This window comes from Leuciscus leuciscus (assembly GCF_965113295.1).
Source record: "Leuciscus leuciscus genome assembly, chromosome: 17".
Lineage (NCBI taxonomy): Eukaryota > Metazoa > Chordata > Actinopteri > Cypriniformes > Leuciscidae > Leuciscus > Leuciscus leuciscus.
The window spans coordinates 297,052-320,101 of NC_138741.1; the positions used below are offsets into that span (position 1 = coordinate 297,052).

General features: G+C 45.9%; 1 protein-coding gene across 1 annotated transcript; it reads left to right on the forward strand.

Moving 5' to 3' along the window:
* Positions 1-533: 533 nt before the first annotated feature.
* Positions 534-1,633, forward strand: LOC309478591 (protein delta homolog 1-like; the record flags this gene model as incomplete). Its single annotated transcript, XM_082142194.1, has 2 exons — positions 534-586; positions 973-1,633. 2 exons carry the CDS (start codon positions 534-536, stop codon positions 1,496-1,498), a joined length of 579 nt encoding a protein of 192 aa, XP_081998320.1. The 3' UTR covers positions 1,499-1,633.
* Between the last annotated feature and the right edge of the window lie 21,417 nt (positions 1,634-23,050).

Consider the following 23,050-nt stretch of genomic DNA (forward strand, 5'->3'; position numbering starts at 1 on the left):
TTAATGCTGCTAAATTATTTATGGATGCAATGATTATGTCACATCTAACATATTGTCTGACAAGCTGGGGACAAACTAACAGCTCATCACTTAAGCCACTAGCAACTATTTATAAAAAAACTCTTAAAATTTTGGACCAGAAGCCTAACAGTTTACACCATTGTATAATTCTTAAAAACTATAAACTGCTGAGCTGGGAAAATGTAATCAAATATAAAAATATTTGTCTGGTTCACAAAATTTTACATAATACCGCTCCGCCTCCTTTCAATTCATTCATAATCCAACGTAATAACAGCAGTCATAATACCAGAAGCACCACACGTGGCGACCTAGTAATCCCACTCAGAAAAAGTACATTTGGTCAATTATCATTTTCATTTACTGCAATACATAACTGGAACTCATTGCCCATTAAAATTAAAAACATACATATGTATTCGACTTTTATTGCACACCTTAAAAATTGGCTAATCGACAATTACACCTGCACACATTAATATGCTAGATGTGATGTGCACACTAGATGTGACATGATCATGCTTCTGCCACTTGATCTCTGCTGGCTGCTTCAATGCTATGTCCTGTATGTGCTTCAATGTGGCCTTTGCATGATTATTTTTTTGTGTCAATTTTCTCTAGTTTATTGCATGACCTGTTTTTATGTCTTTGCAATTTGTGCTTGCTTGTCTGTTTCAATTTTGTGCCACCTTGTTTGTTTGTCTAAGCTCTTGCTTAAGCCTTGTTTTAATTGTAATGTATTTATTGATGTATGCCAATTAACAACTGGCTGGGGACTACAGCTGGAAATTAGCCGTAGAGGCTAAAGCTGCTCTTTTCATTAAAAAGAGGTTGTCCACATTATTATAAACCAATAAACTAAACTAAACATGTCTGAACTTCACTGCATTACATGCATCATATAAAGTTATGTTAATATACATAATATACAGTGTGTCCTGTGGTCCGCAGCTCCCGCTGTCAGAACGGAGGGTCCTGCTCCGCCAGCCGTTGCCTGTGTCCTGCTGGGTTCACCGGCACGTTCTGTGAGATCCCGCTGGACGTCTGCGAGCCCAATCCGTGCCTGAACGGGGGCAGGTGTGCTAACGGGATCCACTGCTCCTGCCTGCCCAGATTCACCGGCCCGTCCTGTGAACTTCATGTGAAGAAGCTGAAGCTGAAGGCCAGAGTTAAAGCCCAGCGCTTCTCGTCTCCGGCGCTCCACAAGCTCCTCCGGCCGGTCCCGGTGTCCGCTCCGCTGGTGACCCGCAGCCAGATCCTCTGCTTCGCCGTCCTGGGTCTGCTCACCTGTCTGGTGGTGCTGGTGACCACAGGCCTGATCTTCTTCCCTCGCTGTGAGGTGTGGGTTGCCAACCGCAGGTACAGATGGCTGGTTCAGGAGAACCAGAGGAACCTCCTCCAGCACGCGCCGGTCAACATCATCCTACCCGAGAAGATCCGGCTCAGCGCCTACGGGCCGCACTACACCTCCATATGAGCTTGAGCCGGATCTCTGATCCACAGCTGCGTACGGGCCGCACTACACCTCCATATGAGCCTCTGATCCACAGCTGCGTACGGGCCGCACTACACCTCCATATGAGCCTCTGATCCACAGCTGCGTACGGGCCGCACTACACCTCCATATGAGCCTCTGATCCACAGCTGCATACGGGCCGCACTACACCTCCATATGAGCCTGAGCCGGATCTCTGATCCACAGCTGCGTACGGGCCGCACTACACCTCCATATGAGCCTCTGATCCACAGCTGTGTACGGGCCGCACTACACCTCCATATGAGCCTCTGATCCACAGCTGCGTACGGGCCGCACTACACCTCCATATGAGCCTTTGATCCACAGCTGCGTACGGGCCGCACTACACCTCCATATGAGCCTCTGATCCACAGCTGCGTACGGGCCGCACTACACCTCCATATGAGCCTCTGATCCACAGCTGCGTACGGGCCGCACTACACCTCCATATGAGCCTCTGATCCACAGCTGCGTACGGGCCGCACTACACCTCCATATGAGCCTCTGATCCACAGCTGCGTACGGGCCGCACTACACCTCCATATGAGCCTCTGATCCACAGCTGCGTACGGGCCGCACTACACCTCCATATGAGCCTGAGCCGGATCTCTGATCCACAGCTGCGTACGGGCCGCACTACACCTCCAAATGAGCCTCTGATCCACAGCTGTGTACGGGCCGCACTACACCTCCATATGAGCCTCTGATCCACAGCTGCGTACGGGCCGCACTACACCTCCATATGAGCCTTTGATCCACAGCTGCGTACGGGCCGCACTACACCTCCATATGAGCCTCTGATCCACAGCTGCGTACGGGCCGCACTACACCTCCATATGAGCCTCTGATCCACAGCTGCGTATGGGCCGCACTACACCTCCATATGAGCCTCTGATCCACAGCTGCATACGGGCCGCACTACACCTCCATATGAGCCTGAGCCGGATCTCTGATCCACAGCTGCGTACGGGCCGCACTACACCTCCATATGAGCCTGAGCCGGATCTCTGATCCACAGCTGCGTACGGGCCGCACTACACCTCCATATGAGCCTCTGATCCACAGCTGCGTACGGGCCGCACTACACCTCCATATGAGCCTCTGATCCACAGCTGCGTACGGGCCGCACTACACCTCCATATGAGCCTCTGATCCACAGCTGCGTACGGGCCGCACTACACCTCCATATGAGCCTCTGATCCACAGCTGCGTACGGGCCGCACTACACCTCCATATGAGCCTCTGATCCACAGCTGCGTACGGGCCGCACTACACTTCCATATGAGCCAGATCTCGGGATTACAGGGTTCCTATCAGAAGTACTTATTGTGGGAATACATGCATATATACAAACATGATCATGTGAGGCGAACATCTGTCTTTTATAAACACAAATTAGTTTCCATTAAGTTATACATTATTATACTTTTTTTCTACTTAATTTACTGCTAAATGTTTTCTTTGTTTATTTATTTAATTTTTATCTAAATATAAAACACTAATTTTATTAATGCATTTTAATCTAATTTATTTTCTTGGTTTAATCTTATTATTAATTATTTATTTTTATTTTTTTATTGGATGTTTTTCTATTTTTATTTATTTCTTTGTTTTATTTATAATATATTTTTTAAACACTCATTTTATTCATTTATGTATTTTAATTTAATTTATTTTCTTGTTTTAATCGTATTATTTAATTAATTAATTAATCAATTAATATTATTAAATTATTTTTTTTCTATTTTTTTTCTATTTTTATCTAGTTATTTTATTTTATTTTATTACTATTATATTATTTTAAACACTCATTTTAGTCATTTATGTATTTTACAATACAATACAATACAATATTTATTTATAAAGCACATTTAAAAACAACCAAGGCTGACCAAAGTGCTGTACAGAACAGAAAACATAAAAATAAAACAACCAATCCTAACCCATTTTTATCTAATTTATTTTCTTAGTTTAATCTTTATTTGATTAATTTTTAAAGCACATTTTTTTTCTATTTGTATCTATTTCTTTATTTATTTACAGCTAGTTCTCTCTCTCTCTCTCTCTCTGTCTCTGTCTCTCTCTCTGTCTCTCTCTCTCTGTCTCTCTCTCTCTCTCTCTCTCTCTCTCTCTCTCTGTCTCTCCAGTGAAATAGATGTTGTTCTCTGTTCTCTGTAGTGCGTGAGTTCAGTGATTCTGAGATGAACTGTGATTATGTTCTTCACTGAGTCTTGTACTTTTCATGCACATATTTGAATGTGAACAGAGGATTACTCTAAATAAACCAGTATGTATTGATGTAGACTTCTAATACTCATTCTCGAGTGATGATTATTTACATTTACATTTACATTTATTCATTTAGCTGACGCTTTTATCCAGAGCGACTTACAATTGCTATATATGTCAGAGGTCGCACGCCTCTGGAGCAACTAGGGGTTAAGTGTCTTGCTCAGGGACACATTGGTGTCTCACAGTGGATTCGAACCCGGGTCTCTCACACCAAAGGCATGTGTCTTATCCACTGCGCCACCCCCACCCCTACCCCTACCCCCACCCCCACCCCTACCCCTACTCCCACCCCCACCCCTACCCCCACCCCCACCCCTACCCCCACCCCCACCCCTACCCCTACTCCCACCCCTACCCCTACCCCCACCCCCACCCCTATATATTATTATACAGATTATACCTGCTGTCTTGCCAATATGGTTTTGCATTTTAGTTTAAAGAAAAAAGAAAAGAATGACCTTCACAATAGCTATTTTTTTCATTCTGGGAAATGTCGTTGTTGATTGTGTTGTCAGAAATGATCATTTGTTCTCCTCCTGAAATATACTGTAGATGTTCAGTGACAGCCGGTCTCTGCCGCCATCTACCGGTGACACTCGGAGTTACGCTAATGACCGCAGCACGTGCTTCACATTCACTTTCCATGGGCTTTCCTCCTACACTCTTCTCTTCTGAAGGTCAAACACTCGGGCATGATCAAATAAAGACGTTTGTTGCGGGTACATCATTATAGTGACGTCTTTCAAGCTTCAGCACTCGTCATGCACCTCGTGACGCGTCAGTAGCTATGTTTCCATCAACACGTTTTTATCCGAATTATGTAATATCGAATGAAAAATGCCTTATGGAAACAGTAAAATTCGATTGAATTTCTTGAATATCGACTAAAATGAAATACGGTCGGTCTCATCGGATTTTATCTTGATCGATGTACGGTTTATGCGATAAACGCTGATGGAAACGTTATTTGCCGAATAAATAATGGATTGCGATTAAGTTTTAGATCATTTTATGGGTACAACCCGCCACAAAAGAAGAAGTTTTAGTTAATTTCCGCCCAGTTTGTACCCATTATATACTGTCTGATTTGCACACATGGCCGGTGTCAACAAAGTGGACAAACGAGGAGACGAGATTCTTTTTGAATTTAATTTAACAGAAAAATAAAACGGCTATTATAGCAAAAATCTAAGAAATGCCATAATAGTCAAATAATGTCGCTATCAGCTGTCACATAAGCAACTAGAGTCCTGCAATGGGTTGGGTAACCGCATAAAACGGGTGGATTGTGACATTTCTAAACTTCACAGGCGGGGATGCGGGCGGATAATGAACTCCTTGCGGGCGGGTAGCGGATGAAAAATATGTGCAATATTTGTATGTCTAAATTGCCATTACACACTCGCAAATATGTGTTTTGGGCATCCTTAAAAATATTCTTGTTTGCCGTTACCCGACCGATCCTGTCAATTTAGGACCGACCCAATACATTTTTTTCCCCTTTTAGTCCGACCGACTGGCCGGTTGTAAACTTGCGTTAAGATCGACCGTTTTTTGTTTAGTTTTTTTTTACTCTTCAAACAACTAATATAAATGCAATAAAATAATATTAATTATATTTTAGTAGGCCTAAGTATTGTGTAGGCTACGCTCTTTCTTTTAAATAAAAACCCGTCAATCAAGCAAAATAATATTTAATGATTGTAGGGCAGGCTAATAAGCCTATGTGTTGTAGCCCAGTCATTAAAAAACTATTTAGTTTCATATTCATGTTTAAATAAAATAATATATATATTGTGGCGGGAGTCCCGAGGAACAATCAGCGTCGCCCTGGCAACACACAAGCAGCACCTGGAGTCACTCACCTCGGACCAATCGCTCACGGCACAAACCCCAATATAAGCAGACAGCTCAGCACAGACGGGAGAGAAGTATCTCCAATGAGGTGTAAGACTTACCGAATCTCTGTATCGCTTTTTCCCCAGACTCGCCGTGACCGATTGGTTCTCCACTTCCTGGACCCACTCGTCGGGGTGATCGCGCATTCCCGCACCCACCCCTCTCTGGCAACTGTCACTAGGAAAGCACCTGAGAAGGAAGGACTCACCCAGCACCGAGCACTGACGACGTCGTCGCCTCACTCACCCGTATTGTTGTTTTTCCATCACATTTTCAAATAAACTCACCCTCCGGGGCTCACTGCAGTCTTTGTTTGGTCGTGTCGTTCCCCGCCCGGCCACAAGGTGGTGGAGAATGCGGGCATGAAACGGGCCTGAGAACGCCGCTGAACAAGACGATCCTTTGTTCCCCACTGTTTACTTTCGGTTTTGTTTCTTTTCAGGCACGCTCCTCCCCAGCAGCATGGAGGATCTGGTTACACAACTAACACAGGTTAGTGTCCGCCAGCAACAATGTTTTGAGCTTCTGACGGAACAACATGGACAAATTCAAGGATATTTAGCAGACTTACGCCTGCCGCCCGCTCAAAACATTCCCTTACCGGATCCACGCGTTACCGCCGCTCGACTGCTACCCAAACTAACCGCCGACGATGACATCGAGGCCTACCTCAAAATGTTTGAGTCGGTCGCCCGCACAGAGGGCTGGGCGAGAGGTAATTGGGCTGCAGCACTGGCACCGTTGCTCACGGGTGAGGCCCAACGGGCGTATTTTTCATTACCAGCCGCCTCTCAAAATAACTATAATGAATTAAAAAGAGAGATTTTAGGTCGGCTTGGACTATCAGCGACCACCGCAGCCCAGCGTTTCCATGACTGGGAGTTTAAAGCCCGGTTGCCCGTGCGCGCCCAGGCCGCCGATCTGATGCGGTTGGCCGAACACTGGCTCTTAGAGGATTCGCCATCACCTGCACAAGTCGTCGAACGGGTAGTAGTCGACCGAATGCTGAGAACGCTGCCGCGCTCGATGAGACAGGCTGCCGGCATGAGGGGTCCCAAGAACATCTGTGAACTCATTGAAGCTGTCGAACTGGCGGACGCTACCTACCACCGAGAGGCTGGGGAGCGAGCGTCGCCTTTTCCCCGGAGGGTGATCCAGGAGCGACGGCCACCGGAGGGCCCCCCTCGACCAGTGCACAGACCGTCCAGCCCTCACGACGTGCCGATGCCCACCGATCCGCCCTCCCCGCCGACCAAAGCGTGGATGGCAGGTTGTGTGCTTCACCGAAAGACCCCCCGAGGAGCACCCACGACCACCGTGAAGGTCCAGGGCCGACGATATCAAGCCCTGCTGGACTCAGGAAGCGCGGTCTCCCTCGCCAGGCCCAGCACGCTAGAACCCCAGCCAAACTTCAAGTCAAAGATGCCCATTACCTGTGTCCACGGGGACACCCGCCAGGTATTTACTAACATGCTTACCTTCCATAAAGGGGGAAAAGCCTGGACTCTCGAAGTTGGTGTCCTGAAAGACCTACCCGTGCCTCTGCTATTGGGACGAGACTGGCCGGGGTTGGAAGCCGCTTTAGCCGTGGCCACACAGCCTGCTCCTCCGCGTCGGCGTCCACGTCACCAACCGGGGGGGGGGGGGGGTCGGAGAGCCGTTCCAGCCTGCTGACGTCCGACAGTGGAAGAGATGGTGAGTCTCCCGTTCATAGCACTAATCTCTTCCATAATGTATTCCAGCAGGTTACAGGAGGGGGAGATTTTGGGAAAGCCCAAAAGGAGGACGACAGACTAAAACACTGCTGGCGACAAGTACGCCTCCTAGAGGGCCAGGAGGTCCTTCCAGCTCCTCATCCTCTCCCTTATTTCGTTGTCCAAAACGGTCTGCTGTACTGTGTCGCGGAACGGCGGGGGGAGGTTAAACATCTTCTGGTGGTCCCAAAGAGCAAGACGGATACTGTCCTCGAGTTAGCTCACTCTCACCCCATGGCCGGCCACCTAGGGGCCCAGAATACAACCCAACGCATTCGAGACAGGTTCCACTGGCCGGGGCTCGAAGCAGAAGTAAAGAGGTTTTGCCAAACCTGTCCCATGTGCCAACGGACGTCTCCCCGGAAACCTCCCCCCAGCCCGTTAATTCCCTTACCCATCATTGGGGTGCCCTTTGAGCGGATTGGGATGGACCTCGTGGGGCCGTTGCCGAGGTCTGGCCGGGGGCACGAACACATTCTGGTCATCGTTGATTATGCCACCCGGTACCCGGAAGCAGTTCCCCTTCGCCAAGCCACCGCCAAAACCAGGGAACCCCATTTATGTCCCGGCTAATGGCTGACCTCTGCCGGCTGCTGAAGGTAAAAGAAGTGACAACATCAGTCTACCACCCTCAGACCGACGGGCTCGTCGAGAGGTTTAATCAGACGTTGAAGCAGATGTTACGAAGGGTAACTGCAGAAGACAAAAAGGACTGGGACCTACTCCTTCCCTATGTTCTGTTTGGCATCCGAGAGGTACCACAAGCATCCACGGGCTTCACCCCATTCGAACTTCTGTTTGGACGACAACCCCGCGGTCTCCTCGACGTAGCCCGAGAAGCCTGGGAACAGCAGCCGGCAGTATTCCGAACCGTCGTCGAACATGTTCAGGACATGAGGGGTAAGATCGACCGGGTCATGCCATTAGTCTGGGAACACCTGGTGAAGTCCCAGCAAGCCCAGCAACGCCTCTACAACCGGGCGGCCCAACCGCGGGAATTTCAACCAGGAGACAGAGTGATGGTCCTGGTCCCCAATGCAGCATGCAAGTTCCTGGCTCAGTGGCAAGGCCCCTACACCATAGAAGAACGAGTCGGCCCAGTTAATTACAGGGTAAGACAGCCTGGCCGTCGACAAACAGTACAGCTATATCATATCAACTTATTGAAGAGGTGGGTCGGGGACCAGGACCGAACGGCCGCCCTCACCGTCCAAGAGCCCGCGGTTGTGGACACCAACCCTAACCTCTCCGCCGCCCAAAAGGCCGAGCTACGGCACCTGGTCGGTCAGTTCCAGGACATCTTCTCTGACACCCCCGGCCAGACTAACGTCCTTTCCCATGACATCCACACTCCTCCGGGCGTCGTCATCCGGCAACGGCCCTATCGAGTCCCAGAGGCCCGCCGGCAGGCTATAGAGGAGGAGATACAGAAGATGCTCAAACTGGGGATAATTGAACCGTCCCGGAGCCCATGGTCCAGCCCGATAGTTCTGGTGCCTAAGCCGGACGGCACCCTTCGCTTCTGTAATGACTACTGGCGCCTAAATGAGATCTCCGATTTCGACAGCTACCCCATGCCCCGAGTGGATGAACTCCTGGAACGCCTGGGAAGGGCCCGGTACATCACAACGCTCGACCTTACTAAAGGCTATTGGCAAGTTCCCCTCTCCACAGAAGCCAGGCCCAAAACGGCCTTCTCGACACCCTATGGCCACTGGCAGTACCGGACCCTTCCCTTTGGCCTGCACGGAGCCCCAGCAACGTTTCAACGCCTAATGCAGCCTTTCTCAAACTTTTTTCAGTCAGGGCACCTTTCAAAAGTGCATAAAATCTCAAGGCACCCCAGTGTAAAATATAATTTAAAAACACTGCATAACCCAAATGTAAATGCAAATTTTATATATATATTTATCTAAAATGAATTTACAATTTTATTAATCCGATCATATGTTTAACCCTTTAACACGTAAATTTAAAATATTCTGGCTGACCCGCCAGCGTGAGTTTTTCAAGGTGACCGTTATTTAGAATGTCACTTTATGGTTTCCATGGTGACGCGTCATTGCTTGTCACGTGACACACCGCAGCAACAACAGAGCTGAATGAATGATGATCTGCTTTTATGTCATTTTTCCTTTTTTATTTAAAATATTCACAAATTTGTTAGATATGGCATGAAATATCTGATATTCCGATTGTCAAATATATGCAAGTGGAAGTGTTTTGTTTTTTGAACAATTATAACGATCGCGTTAGTTGAGCTGTATGCGCGATGGGCGCCGCCATGTTAGTTTGTGCCGCAGACGCAGTTCAGAGAATCGGATCTGTTGGATTTACAACAAGTGAATTCATCCACTTCTCCCGAAATACATAAAAGTAAGTGGCAGGTGAACTGGGAGAAGAATAGAGTAAACTTTAAAGTTACTTACACAATGTGTATCTGATATGAATAAAACTAATTATAATGGAAAGTACTTATGTCTGAAACCTAAAACAAACATTATGTGGATAAAAACACTGAAAAGTTGTGATATATGACAGCTGAGCGCGCCTGTCTCTGGCTCAGCTCCAGCCAACGCGCGAAAGCACATTTGAATTTAGCAGTTGATCACGTGATGCACTGACCATTCTAATCACACCGGTGCTCCAGGGACCAGCCTAGACTGATCACACCGGTGTGAGCGTACGTGCGAAAGGGTTAAAAAGAAGAAGAATGTAATTATGTAAATTCAAATATATTTATATATGAAATGTCCGATTTTTTTTTATTTTTTTTATTTTTTTTTTAGCCTACGTAATTTTTTGGCGGCACCCCTGACACAGTCAGGGGGCACCCCAGTGTGCCGCGGCACCCACTTTGAGAAAGGCTGGCCTAATGGACGTGGTTCTCCGCCCTCACCAAACATACGCAGCTGCCTACATCGACGACGTGGTAATCCACTCGGAGGCATGGGAGGACCATTTGGAGCGGCTCCGGAGGGTGCTGTCCGAGCTCCGTCGGGCTGGACTAACCGCCAACCCCCGAAAATGCCACCTAGCCATGAACGAAGCAAGGTACCTGGGTTTCTCAGTAGGAAGAGGACTCGTCAAGCCGCAGGAAAACAAAGTCAAGGCAATCCTGAACGCCCCAAAACCCCTCAACAAAACCCAGGTACGTGCATTCTTGGGGTTGGCGGGGTATTACCGGTGCTTTATCCCCAGTTTCTCCTCTATAGCAGCCCCCCTGACGGACCTGACCAGGAAGGGACAGCCGGAACGGGTCCGCTGGACTAAGGAGGCCGAACAAGCCTTTCTACACATCAAACAGGCCCTGACAACAGAACCCGTTTTACGTGCTCCGGACTTCAGCTGTCCCTTCCTGCTCCAAACGGATGCTTCGGACACGGGTCTGGGGGCTGTGCTCTCCCAAATACAGGAGGGAGAGGAGCATCCGGTGGTATATATCAGCCGTAAGCTGTCCCAGGCCGAGAGAAAATACGCAGCCGTAGAAAAGGAAGCTCTCGCCATCAAGTGGGCAGTCCTGGAGCTGAGGTATTATTTGTTGGGCCGACATTTCACTCTCTTTACAGACCATGCTCCTCTGCAGTGGATGGCCCGGGCTAAGGATACGAATGCTCGGGTCACAAGGTGGTTCCTCTCGCTCCAGGACTTCCACTTTGATGTGCGCCATCGGGCCGGCTCCAGCAACACCAACGCCGACGGACTCTCTCGGTCCTGGGCAGCGTATTCAGGTCTGTCAGGGGTCACTCCCCTCCCACCCCCTGTCTCCCCTTTTTGTGTCCACCTCCAGGACCAGGACGTCGCTTGAGGGGGGGAGTGTGGCGGGAGTCCCGATGAACAATCAGCGTCGCCCTGGCAACACACAAGCAGCACCTGGAGTCACTCACCTCGGACCAATCGCTCACGGCACAAACCCCAATATAAGCAGACAGCTCAGCACAGACGGGAGAGAAGTATCTCCAATGAGGTGTAAGACTTACCGAATCTCTGTATCGCTTTTTCCCCAGACTCGCCGTGACCGATTGGTTCTCCACTTCCTGGACCCACTCGTCGGGGTGATCGCGCATTCCCGCACCCACCCCTCTCTGGCAACTGTCACTAGGAAAGCACCTGAGAAGGAAGGACTCACCCAGCACCGAGCACTGACGACGTCGTCGCCTCACTCACCCGTATTGTTGTTTTTCCATCACATTGTCATATAAACTCACCCTCCGGGGCTCACTGCAGTCTTTGTTTGGTCGTGTCGTTCCCCGCCCGGCCACAATATATATATATATATATATATATATATATATATATATATATATATTTGTTTAAAATTGCATGTTGATTATATGAAAAGTGAAAAAAGCATGAATAAGATAAGATGATCCCGATCGGGAGACAAATGGAGTGGGCAGACATGATTTTGACCACTTTATTAAGTTTGTTTTTGTAGAAAGACTTTCTTTAAAGTGAATTTCGTTGTGTTTTCTGAAAATAAGACTTCATTTGTTCAGTAATTTTGCTTCTCCAGTAAAAGTCTCTTGATTTAAGAATGCTTATATATTAGTGCTGGAGAACGAGACAGAAACACTGAGGAAGAACATCTTCATCTTCATCAAACATTTGAAAAAAATATTTTGGTCAAGCTCAGGTACATATATGTAAGCATTTATTAACAAAAATGAATGAAATGGAAGATGAAACATGTCCACCCTGTCAGAGACAGATACGCCTAAAACTAAGGCTTTTTTTTGTTCATTTTTTAAAGTTCTACATTATTGATATTCTAGTAGATTTTCATTGTCACTGAATCTTTGGTATGTTTGCTTTTTTTTGTGTTCATTTTGTGAAATTATTGTGGAAAACTGCTTAACAGGGCGGACAAAATAATAACAAGTGGACAAGTGGTAAAAAGTATGGATGTATGATTTCATTTACAACCCTAGAGTTTCTTTATTTGACTGGATTTAGATGGAAATATGTAAAACATTGCCAGTGAACTTTAAATAGGTCGACACTACTACTTCAACTTTAAACATAAATGACTTTGACACTGTCCTCTCTGTGAGCTCTTCATCCTGATCTCAGATAAGCCACTGCACCGAGTCTGAGCAGAAACAACGTTTATCTAATAAAAAATTGCTCTGTCTTTCAAAACTGTCATTTTAAAAACATGATTTTTCTACTAACTTCCTTCATATTTCCCTGGACAGGGTGGATGTTCTCAGGTTAAGCACATCATATCTGAAAGATTAAATGCGTAAAAACAGACAGTTAAAAAAATCAATGATCTCACTCACTTTCCCAAGTAGTTTTCCCTCCAAAAAAGTGAAACTGCTTTATGATATGATGTCATTTAATTTATTTAAAGGGAAAGTAGTCAAAAATAACAGGGTGGATGATGGCTAAAAACCTAGATTATAATTGTTAAAATAAATTTTAAATATCATTTTTAAATTCAATTATTAAATTTAATAATTGAAAAAGAAAATTCATTAGAGTGAATCATTACTGATATACAATGTAAAAAAGAAAAAAAAGAAAAAATCATGTACAGTAAGTGTTGTATTCATCATGAAGTTGTGAGACACAGGTCTGGGATCAGAGGGAAATGCTGATATATGAGGGTTCAAAATGCTGTTAAAATCTCAGTTTTTTTTTTTAATCAACTTCAATATGCATAGAGTTTAAATGGTGTAATTTATGACTAAGACAGGTTTAAAACGGATATTATTCAACATTTTAATGCAGTAAGATCATGATCTGAGGACACAAGGCACCGAATCCCAGAGTAATGCTGCTTTCTTGCTTTCGGGAGGCTTTATGGAGACGAGATCAGAGGACCGGCTGAACATGGAAACTCATTTAACCCTTTGTATATATATATGTATATTTGATCTGAGACCTCGTTGAGTTTGCTGGAACACAGACCAGCGCATGATTCTGAACGTGTCTTTTGTTCCTCTCGAAATCCCTCCATGTTCTTACATAAACACACTCTGGATCATCATCTGAAATATGGAGGAAGGATCAGTAAATGTTAGGCTTCATCGGCATCGTTCCGGTTCTGGATGCTGATTGGCCAATACAGTGCGTTACATTCCACGATACAGGAACAGCTTTAATCATAACAGCGTTACTTTATGTCAGGACTAGATCTTCTAGGAACAGAATGGCACAATTTCAGGAAAATTTTTTATATATTTTTATTTGCCCGCCAGAATAAAAAAAAATGTGCCTTCCATTTTGATGATTTTTTACAAATCTGTCATGATCCCTGTTGGAATCATGTGATGTGAATGTCATGTGACCAAGGGCAGAAGGGGAGTGTGATTAATAATGTGGGGTTAAACACCTGAAGAGTGTGTGTGTGTGTGTGTGTGTGTGTGTGTGTGTGTGTGTGTGTGTGTGTGTGTGTGTGTGTGTGTGTGTGTGTGTGTGTGTGTGTGTGTGTGTCAGAAGTCATTCCTGAACTCAGCTCCTCAGTGGCTTTGGGTTGGTTATTGTGTCTCTATAATTTAGTCAACAAAAGGTATGTTTGATGAGAAGGGTTATTGCACGATTGGATTTGGACATGTTTGCTGCCGTGGAACCGGTAGGACACTGGGTTCTTCTGTCTTTGCTTGTGTTTGCGGATGATGGGAAATGGTTTGGCAGTATTTGCTGTTGGTGTGTTTGATGAACGCTGTTGGTGTGTTTGATGAACGCTGTTGGTGTGTTTGAACACTGTTGGTGTGTTTGAGGAACGCTGTTGGTGTGTTTGAACACTGTTGGTGTGTTTGAACACTGTTGGTGTGTTTGAACACTGTTGGTGTGTTTGAACACTGTTGGTGTGTTTGAGGAACGCTGTTGGTGTGTTTGAACACTGTTGGTGTGTTTGAACACTGTTGGTGTGTTCGAACACTGTTGGTGTGTTTGAACACTGTTGGTGTGTTTGATGAAGCGCTGATGGTGTGTTTGAGGAACGCTGTTGGTGTGTTTGAGGAACGCTGTTGGTGTGTTTGAGGAACGCTGTTGGTGTGTTTGAGGAACGCTGTTGGTGTGTTTGAGGAACGCTGTTGGTGTGTTTGATGAACACTGTTGGTGTGTTTGAAGCGCTGTTGGTGTGTTTGAGGAACGCTGTTGGTGTGTTTGAAGCGCTGTTGGTGTGTTTGAGGAACGCTGTTGGTGTGTTTGAACACTGTTGGTGTGTTTGATGAACACTGTTGGTGTGTTTGAAGCGCTGCTGGTGTGTTTGAGGAACGCTGTTGGTGTGTTTGATGAACACTGTTGGTGTGTTTGAAGCGCTGTTTGTTTGATGAACACTGTTGGTGTGTTTGAAGCGCTGTTGGTGTGTTTGAGGAACGCTGTTGGTGTGTTTGATGAACACTGTTGGTGTGTTTGAAGCGCTGTTGGTGTGTTTGAGGAACGCTGTTGGTGTGTTTGAGGAACGCTGTTGGTGTGTTTGATGAACACTGTTGGTGTGTTTGAACACTGTTGGTGTGTTTGATGAACACTGTTGGTGTGTTTGAACACTGTTGGTGTGTTTGAACACTGTTGGTGTGTTTGAGGAATGCTGTTGGTGTGTTTGAACACTGTTGGTGTGTTTGAACACTGTTGGTGTGTTTGAACACTGTTGGTGTGTTTGAACAATGTTGGTGTGTTTGATGAAGCGCTGATGGTGTGTTTGATGAACACTGTTGATGTGTTTGAACACTGTTGGTGTGTTTGAAGCGCTGTTGGTGTGTTTGAGGAACGCTGTTGGTGTGTTTGAGGAACGCTGTTGGTGTGTTTGAGGAACGCTGTTGGTGTGTTTGATGAACACTGTTGGTGTGTTTGAAGCGCTGTTGGAGTGTTTGATTAACGCTGTTGGTGTGTTTGAAGCGCTGTTGGTGTGTTTGAGGAACGCTGTTGGTGTGTTTGAACACTGTCGGTGTGTTTGATTAACGCTGTTGGTGTGTTTGAAGCGCTGTTGGTGTGTTTGAGGAACACTGTTGGTGTGTTTGAAGCGCTGTTGGTGTGTTTGATTAACGCTGTTGGTGTGTTTGAAACGCTGTTGGTGTGTTTGAAGCGCTGTTGGTGTGTTTGAGGAACGCTGTTGGTGTGTTTGAACACTGTTGGTGTGTTTGATGAACACTGTTGGTGTGTTTGAAGCGCTGTTGGTGTGTTTGAGGAACGCTGTTGGTGTGTTTGATGAACACTGTTGGTGTGTTTGAAGCGTTGTTGGTGTGTTTGATGAACACTGTTGGTGTGTTTGAAGCGCTGTTGGTGTGTTTGAGGAACGCTGTTGGTGTGTTTGATGAACACTGTTGGTGTGTTTGAAGCGCTGTTGGTGTGTTTGATGAACGCTGTTGGTGTGTTTGAACACTGTTGGTGTGTTTGATGAACACTGTTGGTGTGTTTGAACACTGTTGGTGTGTTTGATGAACACTGTTGGTGTGTTTGAACACTGTTGGTGTGTTTGAACACTGTTGGTGTGTTTGATGAACACTGTTGGTGTGTTTGATGAACACTGTTGGTGTGTTTGAACACTGTTGGTGTGTTTGATGAACACTGTTGGTGTGTTTGAACACTGTTGGTGTGTTTGATGAACACTGTTGGTGTGTTTGAACACTGTTGGTGTGTTTGATGAACACTGTTGGTGTGTTTGAACACTGTTGGTGTGTTTGATGAACACTGTTGGTGTGTTTGAACACTGTTGGTGTGTTTGAGGAACGCTGTTGGTGTGTTTGATTAACGCTGTTGGTGTGTTTGAAGCGCTGTTGGTGTGTTTGAGGAACACTGTTGGTGTGTTTGAAGCGCTGTTGGTGTGTTTGATTAACGCTGTTGGTGTGTTTGAAACGCTGTTGGTGTGTTTGAAGCGCTGTTGGTGTGTTTGAGGAACGCTGTTGGTGTGTTTGAACACTGTTGGTGTGTTTGATGAACACTGTTGGTGTGTTTGAAGCGCTGTTGGTGTGTTTGAGGAACGCTGTTGGTGTGTTTGATGAACACTGTTGGTGTATTTGAAGCGTTGTTGGTGTGTTTGATGAACACTGTTGGTGTGTTTGAAGCGCTGTTGGTGTGTTTGAGGAACGCTGTTGGTGTGTTTGATGAACACTGTTGGTGTGTTTGAAGCGCTGTTGGTGTGTTTGATGAACGCTGTTGGTGTGTTTGAACACTGTTGGTGTGTTTGATGAACACTGTTGGTGTGTTTGAACACTGTTGGTGTGTTTGATGAACACTGTTGGTGTGTTTGAACACTGTTGGTGTGTTTGAACACTGTTGGTGTGTTTGAACACTGTTGGTGTGTTTGATGAACACTGTTGGTGTGTTTGAACACTGTTGGTGTGTTTGAACACTGTTGGTGTGTTTGATGAACACTGTTGGTGTGTTTGAACACTGTTGGTGTGTTTGATGAACACTGTTGGTGTGTTTGAACACTGTTGGTGTGTTTGATGAACACTGTTGGTGTGTTTGAACACTGTTGGTGTGTTTGATGAACACTGTTGGTGTGTTTGAACACTGTTGGTGTGTTTGAGGAACGCTGTTGGTGTGTTGGAACGCTGTTGGTGTGTTTGATGAACACTGTTGGTCTGTTTGATGAACACTGTTGGTGTGTTTGATGAACACTGTTGGTGTGTTTGATGAACACTGTTGGTGTGTTTGATGAACACTGTTGGTGTGTTTGATGAACACTGTTGGTGTGTTTGATGAACGCTGTTGGTGTGTTTGAGGAACGCTGTTGGTGTGTTTGAACACTGTTGGTGTGTTTGATGAACACTGTTGGTGTGTTTGAACACTGTTGGTGTGTTTGAGGAACGCTGTTGGTGTGTTTGAAGTGCTGTTGGTGTGTTTGAGGAACGCTGTTTGTGTGTTTGAACACTGTTGGTGTGTTTGAAGTGCTGTTGGTGTGTTTGAGGAACGCTGTTGGTGTGTTTGATGAACGCTGTTGGTGTGTTTGATGAAGCGCTGTTGGTGTGTTTGATGAAGCGCTGTTGGTGTGTTTGAACACTGTTGGTGTGTTTGAACACTGTTGGTGTGTTTGAACACTGTTGGTGTGTTTGAGGAACGCTGTTGATGTGTTTGATGAACACTGTTGGTGTGTTTGAAGCACTGTTGGTGTGTTTGAGGAACACTGTTGGTGTGTTTGAGGAACGCTGTTGGTGTGTTTGAGGAACGCTGTTGGTGTGTTTGAGGAACGCTGTTGGTGTGTTTGAGGAACACTGTTGGTGTGTTTGAACACTGTTGGTGTGTTTGATGAACACTGTTGGTGTGTCTGAACACTGTTGGTGTGTTTGATGAACACTGTTGGTGTGTTTGAACACTGTTGGTGTGTTTGATGAACACTGTTGGTGTGTTTGAACACTGTTGGTGTGTTTGAGGAACGCTGTTGGTGTGTTGGAACGCTGTTGGTGTGTTTGATGAACACTGTTGGTCTGTTTGATGAACACTGTTGGTGTGTTTGATGAACACTGTTGGTGTGTTTGATGAACACTGTTGGTGTGTTTGATGAACACTGTTGGTGTGTTTGATGAACACTGTTGGTGTGTTTGATGAACGCTGTTGGTGTGTTTGAGGAACGCTGTTGGTGTGTTTGAACACTGTTGGTGTGTTTGATGAACACTGTTGGTGTGTTTGAACACTGTTGGTGTGTTTGAGGAACGCTGTTGGTGTGTTTGAAGTGCTGTTGGTGTGTTTGAGGAACGCTGTTGGTGTGTTTGAACACTGTTGGTGTGTTTGAAGTGCTGTTGGTGTGTTTGAGGAACGCTGTTGGTGTGTTTGATGAATGCTGTTGGTGTGTTTGATGAAGCGCTGTTGGTGTGTTTGATGAACGCTGTTGGTGTGTTTGAACACTGTTGGTGTGTTTGAACACTGTTGGTGTGTTTGAGGAACGCTGTTGATGTGTTTGATGAACACTGTTGGTGTGTTTGAAGCGCTGTTGGTGTGTTTGAGGAACACTGTTGGTGTGTTTGAGGAACGCTGTTGGTGTGTTTGAGGAACGCTGTTGGTGTGTTTGAGGAACGCTGTTGGTGTGTTTGAGGAACACTGTTGGTGTGTTTGAGGAACGCTTTTGGTGTGTTTGAGGAACGCTGTTGGTGTGTTTGAGGAACGCTGTTGGTGTGTTTGATGAAGCGCTGTTGGTGTGTTTGATGAACGCTGTTGGTGTGTTTGATGAACGCTGTTGGTGTGTTTGAACACTGTTGGTGTGTTTGATGAACGCTGTTGGTGTGTTTGAACACTGTTGGTGTGTTTGAAGCGCTGTTGGTGTGTTTGAAGCGCTGTTGGTGTGTTTGAAGCGCTGTTGGTGTGTTTGAAGCGCTGTTTGAGGAACACTGTTGGTGTGTTTGATGAACGCTGTTGGTGTGTTTGATGAACGCTGTTGGTGTGTTTGATGAACGCTGTTGGTGTGTTTGATGAACGCTGTTGGTGTGTTTGAACACTGTTGGTGTGTTTGATGAACGCTGTTGGTGTGTTTGATGAACGCTGTTGGTGTGTTTGTGTTTGATGAACACTGTTGGTGTGTTTGAACACTGTTGGTGTGTTTGATGAACACTGTTGGTGTGTTTGAACACTGTTGGTGTGTTTGAGGAACGCTGTTGGTGTGTTGGAACGCTGTTGGTGTGTTTGATGAACACTGTTGGTCTGTTTGATGAACACTGTTGGTGTGTTTGATGAACACTGTTGGTGTGTTTGATGAACACTGTTGGTGTGTTTGATGAACACTGTTGGTGTGTTTGATGAACACTGTTGGTGTGTTTGATGAACACTGTTGGTGTGTTTGATGAACACTGTTGGTGTGTTTGATGAACGCTGTTGGTGTGTTTGAACACTGTTGGTGTGTTTGAACACTGTTGGTGTGTTTGAGGAACGCTGTGGATGTGTTTGATGAACACTGTTGGTGTGTTTGAAGCGCTGTTGCTGTGTTTGAGGAACACTGTTGGTGTGTTTGAACACTGGTGTGTTTGAGGAACGCTGTTGGTGTGTTTGAAGTGCTGTTGGTGTGTTTGAGAAACGCTGTTGGTGTGTTTGAACACTGTTGGTGTGTTTGAGGAACGCTGTTGGTGTGTTTGAAGTGCTGTTGGTGTGTTTGAGGAACGCTGTTGGTGTGTTTGAGGAACGCTGTTGGTGTGTTTGATGAACGCTGTTGGTGTGTTTGATGAACGCTGTTGGTGTGTTTGATGAACGCTGTTGGTGTGTTTGAACACTGTTGGTGTGTTTGATGAACGCTGTTGGTGTGTTTGAACACTGTTGGTGTGTTTGATGAACGCTGTTGGTGTGTTTGATGAACGCTGTTGGTGTGTTTGAACGCTGTTGGTGTGTTTGAACGCTGTTGGTGTGTTTGATGAACACTGTTGATGTGTTTGATGAACACTGTTGGTGTGTTTGAAGCGCTGTTGGTGTGTTTGAGGAACACTGTTGGTGTGTTTGAGGAACACTGTTGGTGTGTTTGAAGCGCTGTTGGTGTGTTTGAGGAACGCTGTTGGTGTGTTTGAACACTGTTGGTGTGTTTGAACACTGTTGGTGTGTTTGAGGAACGCTGTTGGTGTGTTTGAAGTGCTGTTGGTGTGTTTGAGGAACGCTGTTGGTGTGTTTGATGAACGCTGTTGGTGTGTTTGATGAAGCGCTGTTGGTGTGTTTGATGAACGCTGTTGGTGTGTTTGAACACTGTTGGTGTGTTTGAGGAACACTGTTGGTGTGTTTGAACACTGTTGGTGTGTTTGAGGAACGCTGTTGATGTGTTTGATGAACACTGTTGGTGTGTTTGAAGCGCTGTTGGTGTGTTTGAGGAACACTGTTGGTGTGTTTGAACACTGTTGGTGTGTTTGAGGAACGCTGTTGGTGTGTTTGAAGTGCTGTTGGTGTGTTTGAGGAACGCTGTTGGTGTGTTTGATGAAGCGCTGTTGGTGTGTTTGATGAACGCTGTTGGTGTGTTTGAAGTGCTGTTGGTGTGTTTGAGGAACGCTGTTGGTGTGTTTGATGAAGCGCTGTTGGTGTGTTTGAGGAACGCTGTTGGTGTGTTTGAACACTGTTGGTGTGTTTGAACACTGTTGGTGTGTTTGAACACTGTTGGTGTGTTTGAGGAACGCTGTTGGTGTGTTTGAAGAACGCTGTTGGTGTGTTTGAAGAACGCTGTTGGTGTGTTTGAAGAACGCTGTTGGTGTGTTTGATGAACGCTGTTGGTGTGTTTGATGAACGCTGTTGGTGTGTTTGAAGCGCTGTTGGTGTGTTTGATGAACGCTGTTGGTGTGTTTGATGAACGCTGTTGGTGTGTTTGATGAACGCTGTTGGTGTGTTTGATGAACGCTGTTGGTGTGTTTGAACACTGTTGGTGTGTTTGATGAACGCTGTTGGTGTGTTTGAAGCGCTGTTGGTGTGTTTGATGAACGCTGTTGGTGTGTTTGATGAACGCTGTTGGTGTGTTTGATGAACGCTGTTGGTGTGTTTGATGAACGCTGTTGGTGTGTTTGAACGCTGTTGGTGTGTTTGATGAACACTGTTGATGTGTTTGATGAACACTGTTGGTGTGTTTGAAGCGCTGTTGGTGTGTTTGAGGAACGCTGTTGGTGTGTTTGATGAAGCGCTGTTGGTATGTTTGAGGAACGCTGTTGGTGTGTTTGAAGAACGCTGTTGGTGTGTTTGAAGAACGCTGTTGGTGTGTTTGAAGAACGCTGTTGGTGTGTTTGATGAACGCTGTTGGTGTGTTTGATGAACGCTGTTGGTGTGTTTGAAGCGCTGTTGGTGTGTTTGATGAACGCTGTTGGTGTGTTTGATGAACGCTGTTGGTGTGTTTGATGAACGCTGTTGGTGTGTTTGATGAACACTGTTGATGTGTTTGATGAACACTGTTGGTGTGTTTGAAGCGCTGTTGGTGTGTTTGAGGAACGCTGTTGGTGTGTTTGATGAAGCGCTGTTGGTATGTTTGAGGAACGCTGTTGGTGTGTTTGAACACTGTTGGTGTGTTTGAACACTGTTGGTGTGTTTGAACACTGTTGGTGTGTTTGAGGAACGCTGTTGATGTGTTTGATGAACGCTGTTGGTGTGTTTGATGAACGCTGTTGGTGTGTTTGATGAACGCTGTTGGTGTGTTTGAAGCGCTGTTGGTGTGTTTGAGGAACACTGTTGGTGTGTTTGATGAACGCTGTTGGTGTGTTTGATGAACGCTGTTGGTGTGTTTGATGAACGCTGTTGGTGTGTTTGATGAACGCTGTTGGTGTGTTTGAACACTGTTGGTGTGTTTGATGAACGCTGTTGGTGTGTTTGAAGCGCTGTTGGTGTGTTTGAAGCGCTGTTGGTGTGTTTGAGGAACGCTGTTGGTGTGTTTGATGAACGCTGTTGGTGTGTTTGATGAACGCTGTTGGTGTGTTTGATGAAGCGCTGTTGGTGTGTTTGAGGAACGCTGTTGGTGTGTTTGAACACTGTTGGTGTGTTTGAACACTGTTGGTGTGTTTGAACACTGTTGGTGTGTTTGAGGAACGCTGTTGATGTGTTTGATGAACGCTGTTGGTGTGTTTGATGAACGCTGTTGGTGTGTTTGATGAACGCTGTTGGTGTGTTTGAAGCGCTGTTGGTGTGTTTGATGAACGCTGTTGGTGTGTTTGAAGCGCTGTTGGTGTGTTTGAGGAACACTGTTGGTGTGTTTGATGAACGCTGTTGGTGTGTTTGATGAAGCGCTGTTGGTGTGTTTGATGAACGCTGTTGGTGTGTTTGATGAACGCTGTTGGTGTGTTTGATGAACGCTGTTGGTGTGTTTGATGAACGCTGTTGGTGTGTTTGATGAACGCTGTTGGTGTGTTTGAACACTGTTGGTGTGTTTGATGAACGCTGTTGGTGTGTTTGAAGCGCTGTTGGTGTGTTTGAAGCGCTGTTGGTGTGTTTGAGGAACGCTGTTGGTGTGTTTGATGAACGCTGTTGGTGTGTTTGATGAACGCTGTTGGTGTGTTTGATGAACGCTGTTGGTGTGTTTGAACACTGTTGGTGTGTTTGATGAACGCTGTTGGTGTGTTTGAACACTGTTGGTGTGTTTGATGAACACTGTTGGTGTGTTTGATGAACACTGTTGGTGTGTTTGATGAACACTGTTGGTGTGTTTGATGAACGCTGTTGGTGTGTTTGAACACTGTTGGTGTGTTTGATGAACGCTGTTGGTGTGTTTGATGAACGCTGTTGGTGTGTTTGAACGCTGTTGGTGTGTTTGAACGCTGTTGGTGTGTTTGATGAACACTGTTGATGTGTTTGATGAACACTGTTGGTGTGTTTGAAGCGCTGTTGGTGTGTTTGAGGAACACTGTTGGTGTGTTTGAGGAACACTGTTGGTGTGTTTGATGAACACTGTTGGTGTGTTTGAAGCGCTGTTGGTGTGTTTGAGGAACACTGTTGATGTGTTTGAGGAACGCTGTTGGTGTGTTTGATGAAGCGCTGTTGGTGTGTTTGATGAACGCTGTTGGTGTGTTTGATGAACGCTGTTGGTGTGTTTGATGAACGCTGTTGGTGTGTTTGATGAACGATGTTGGTGTGTTTGATGAACGCTGTTGGTGTGTTTGATGAACGCTGTTGGTGTGTTTGATGAACGCTGTTGGTGTGTTTGAACACTGTTGGTGTGTTTGAACGCTGTTGGTGTGTTTGA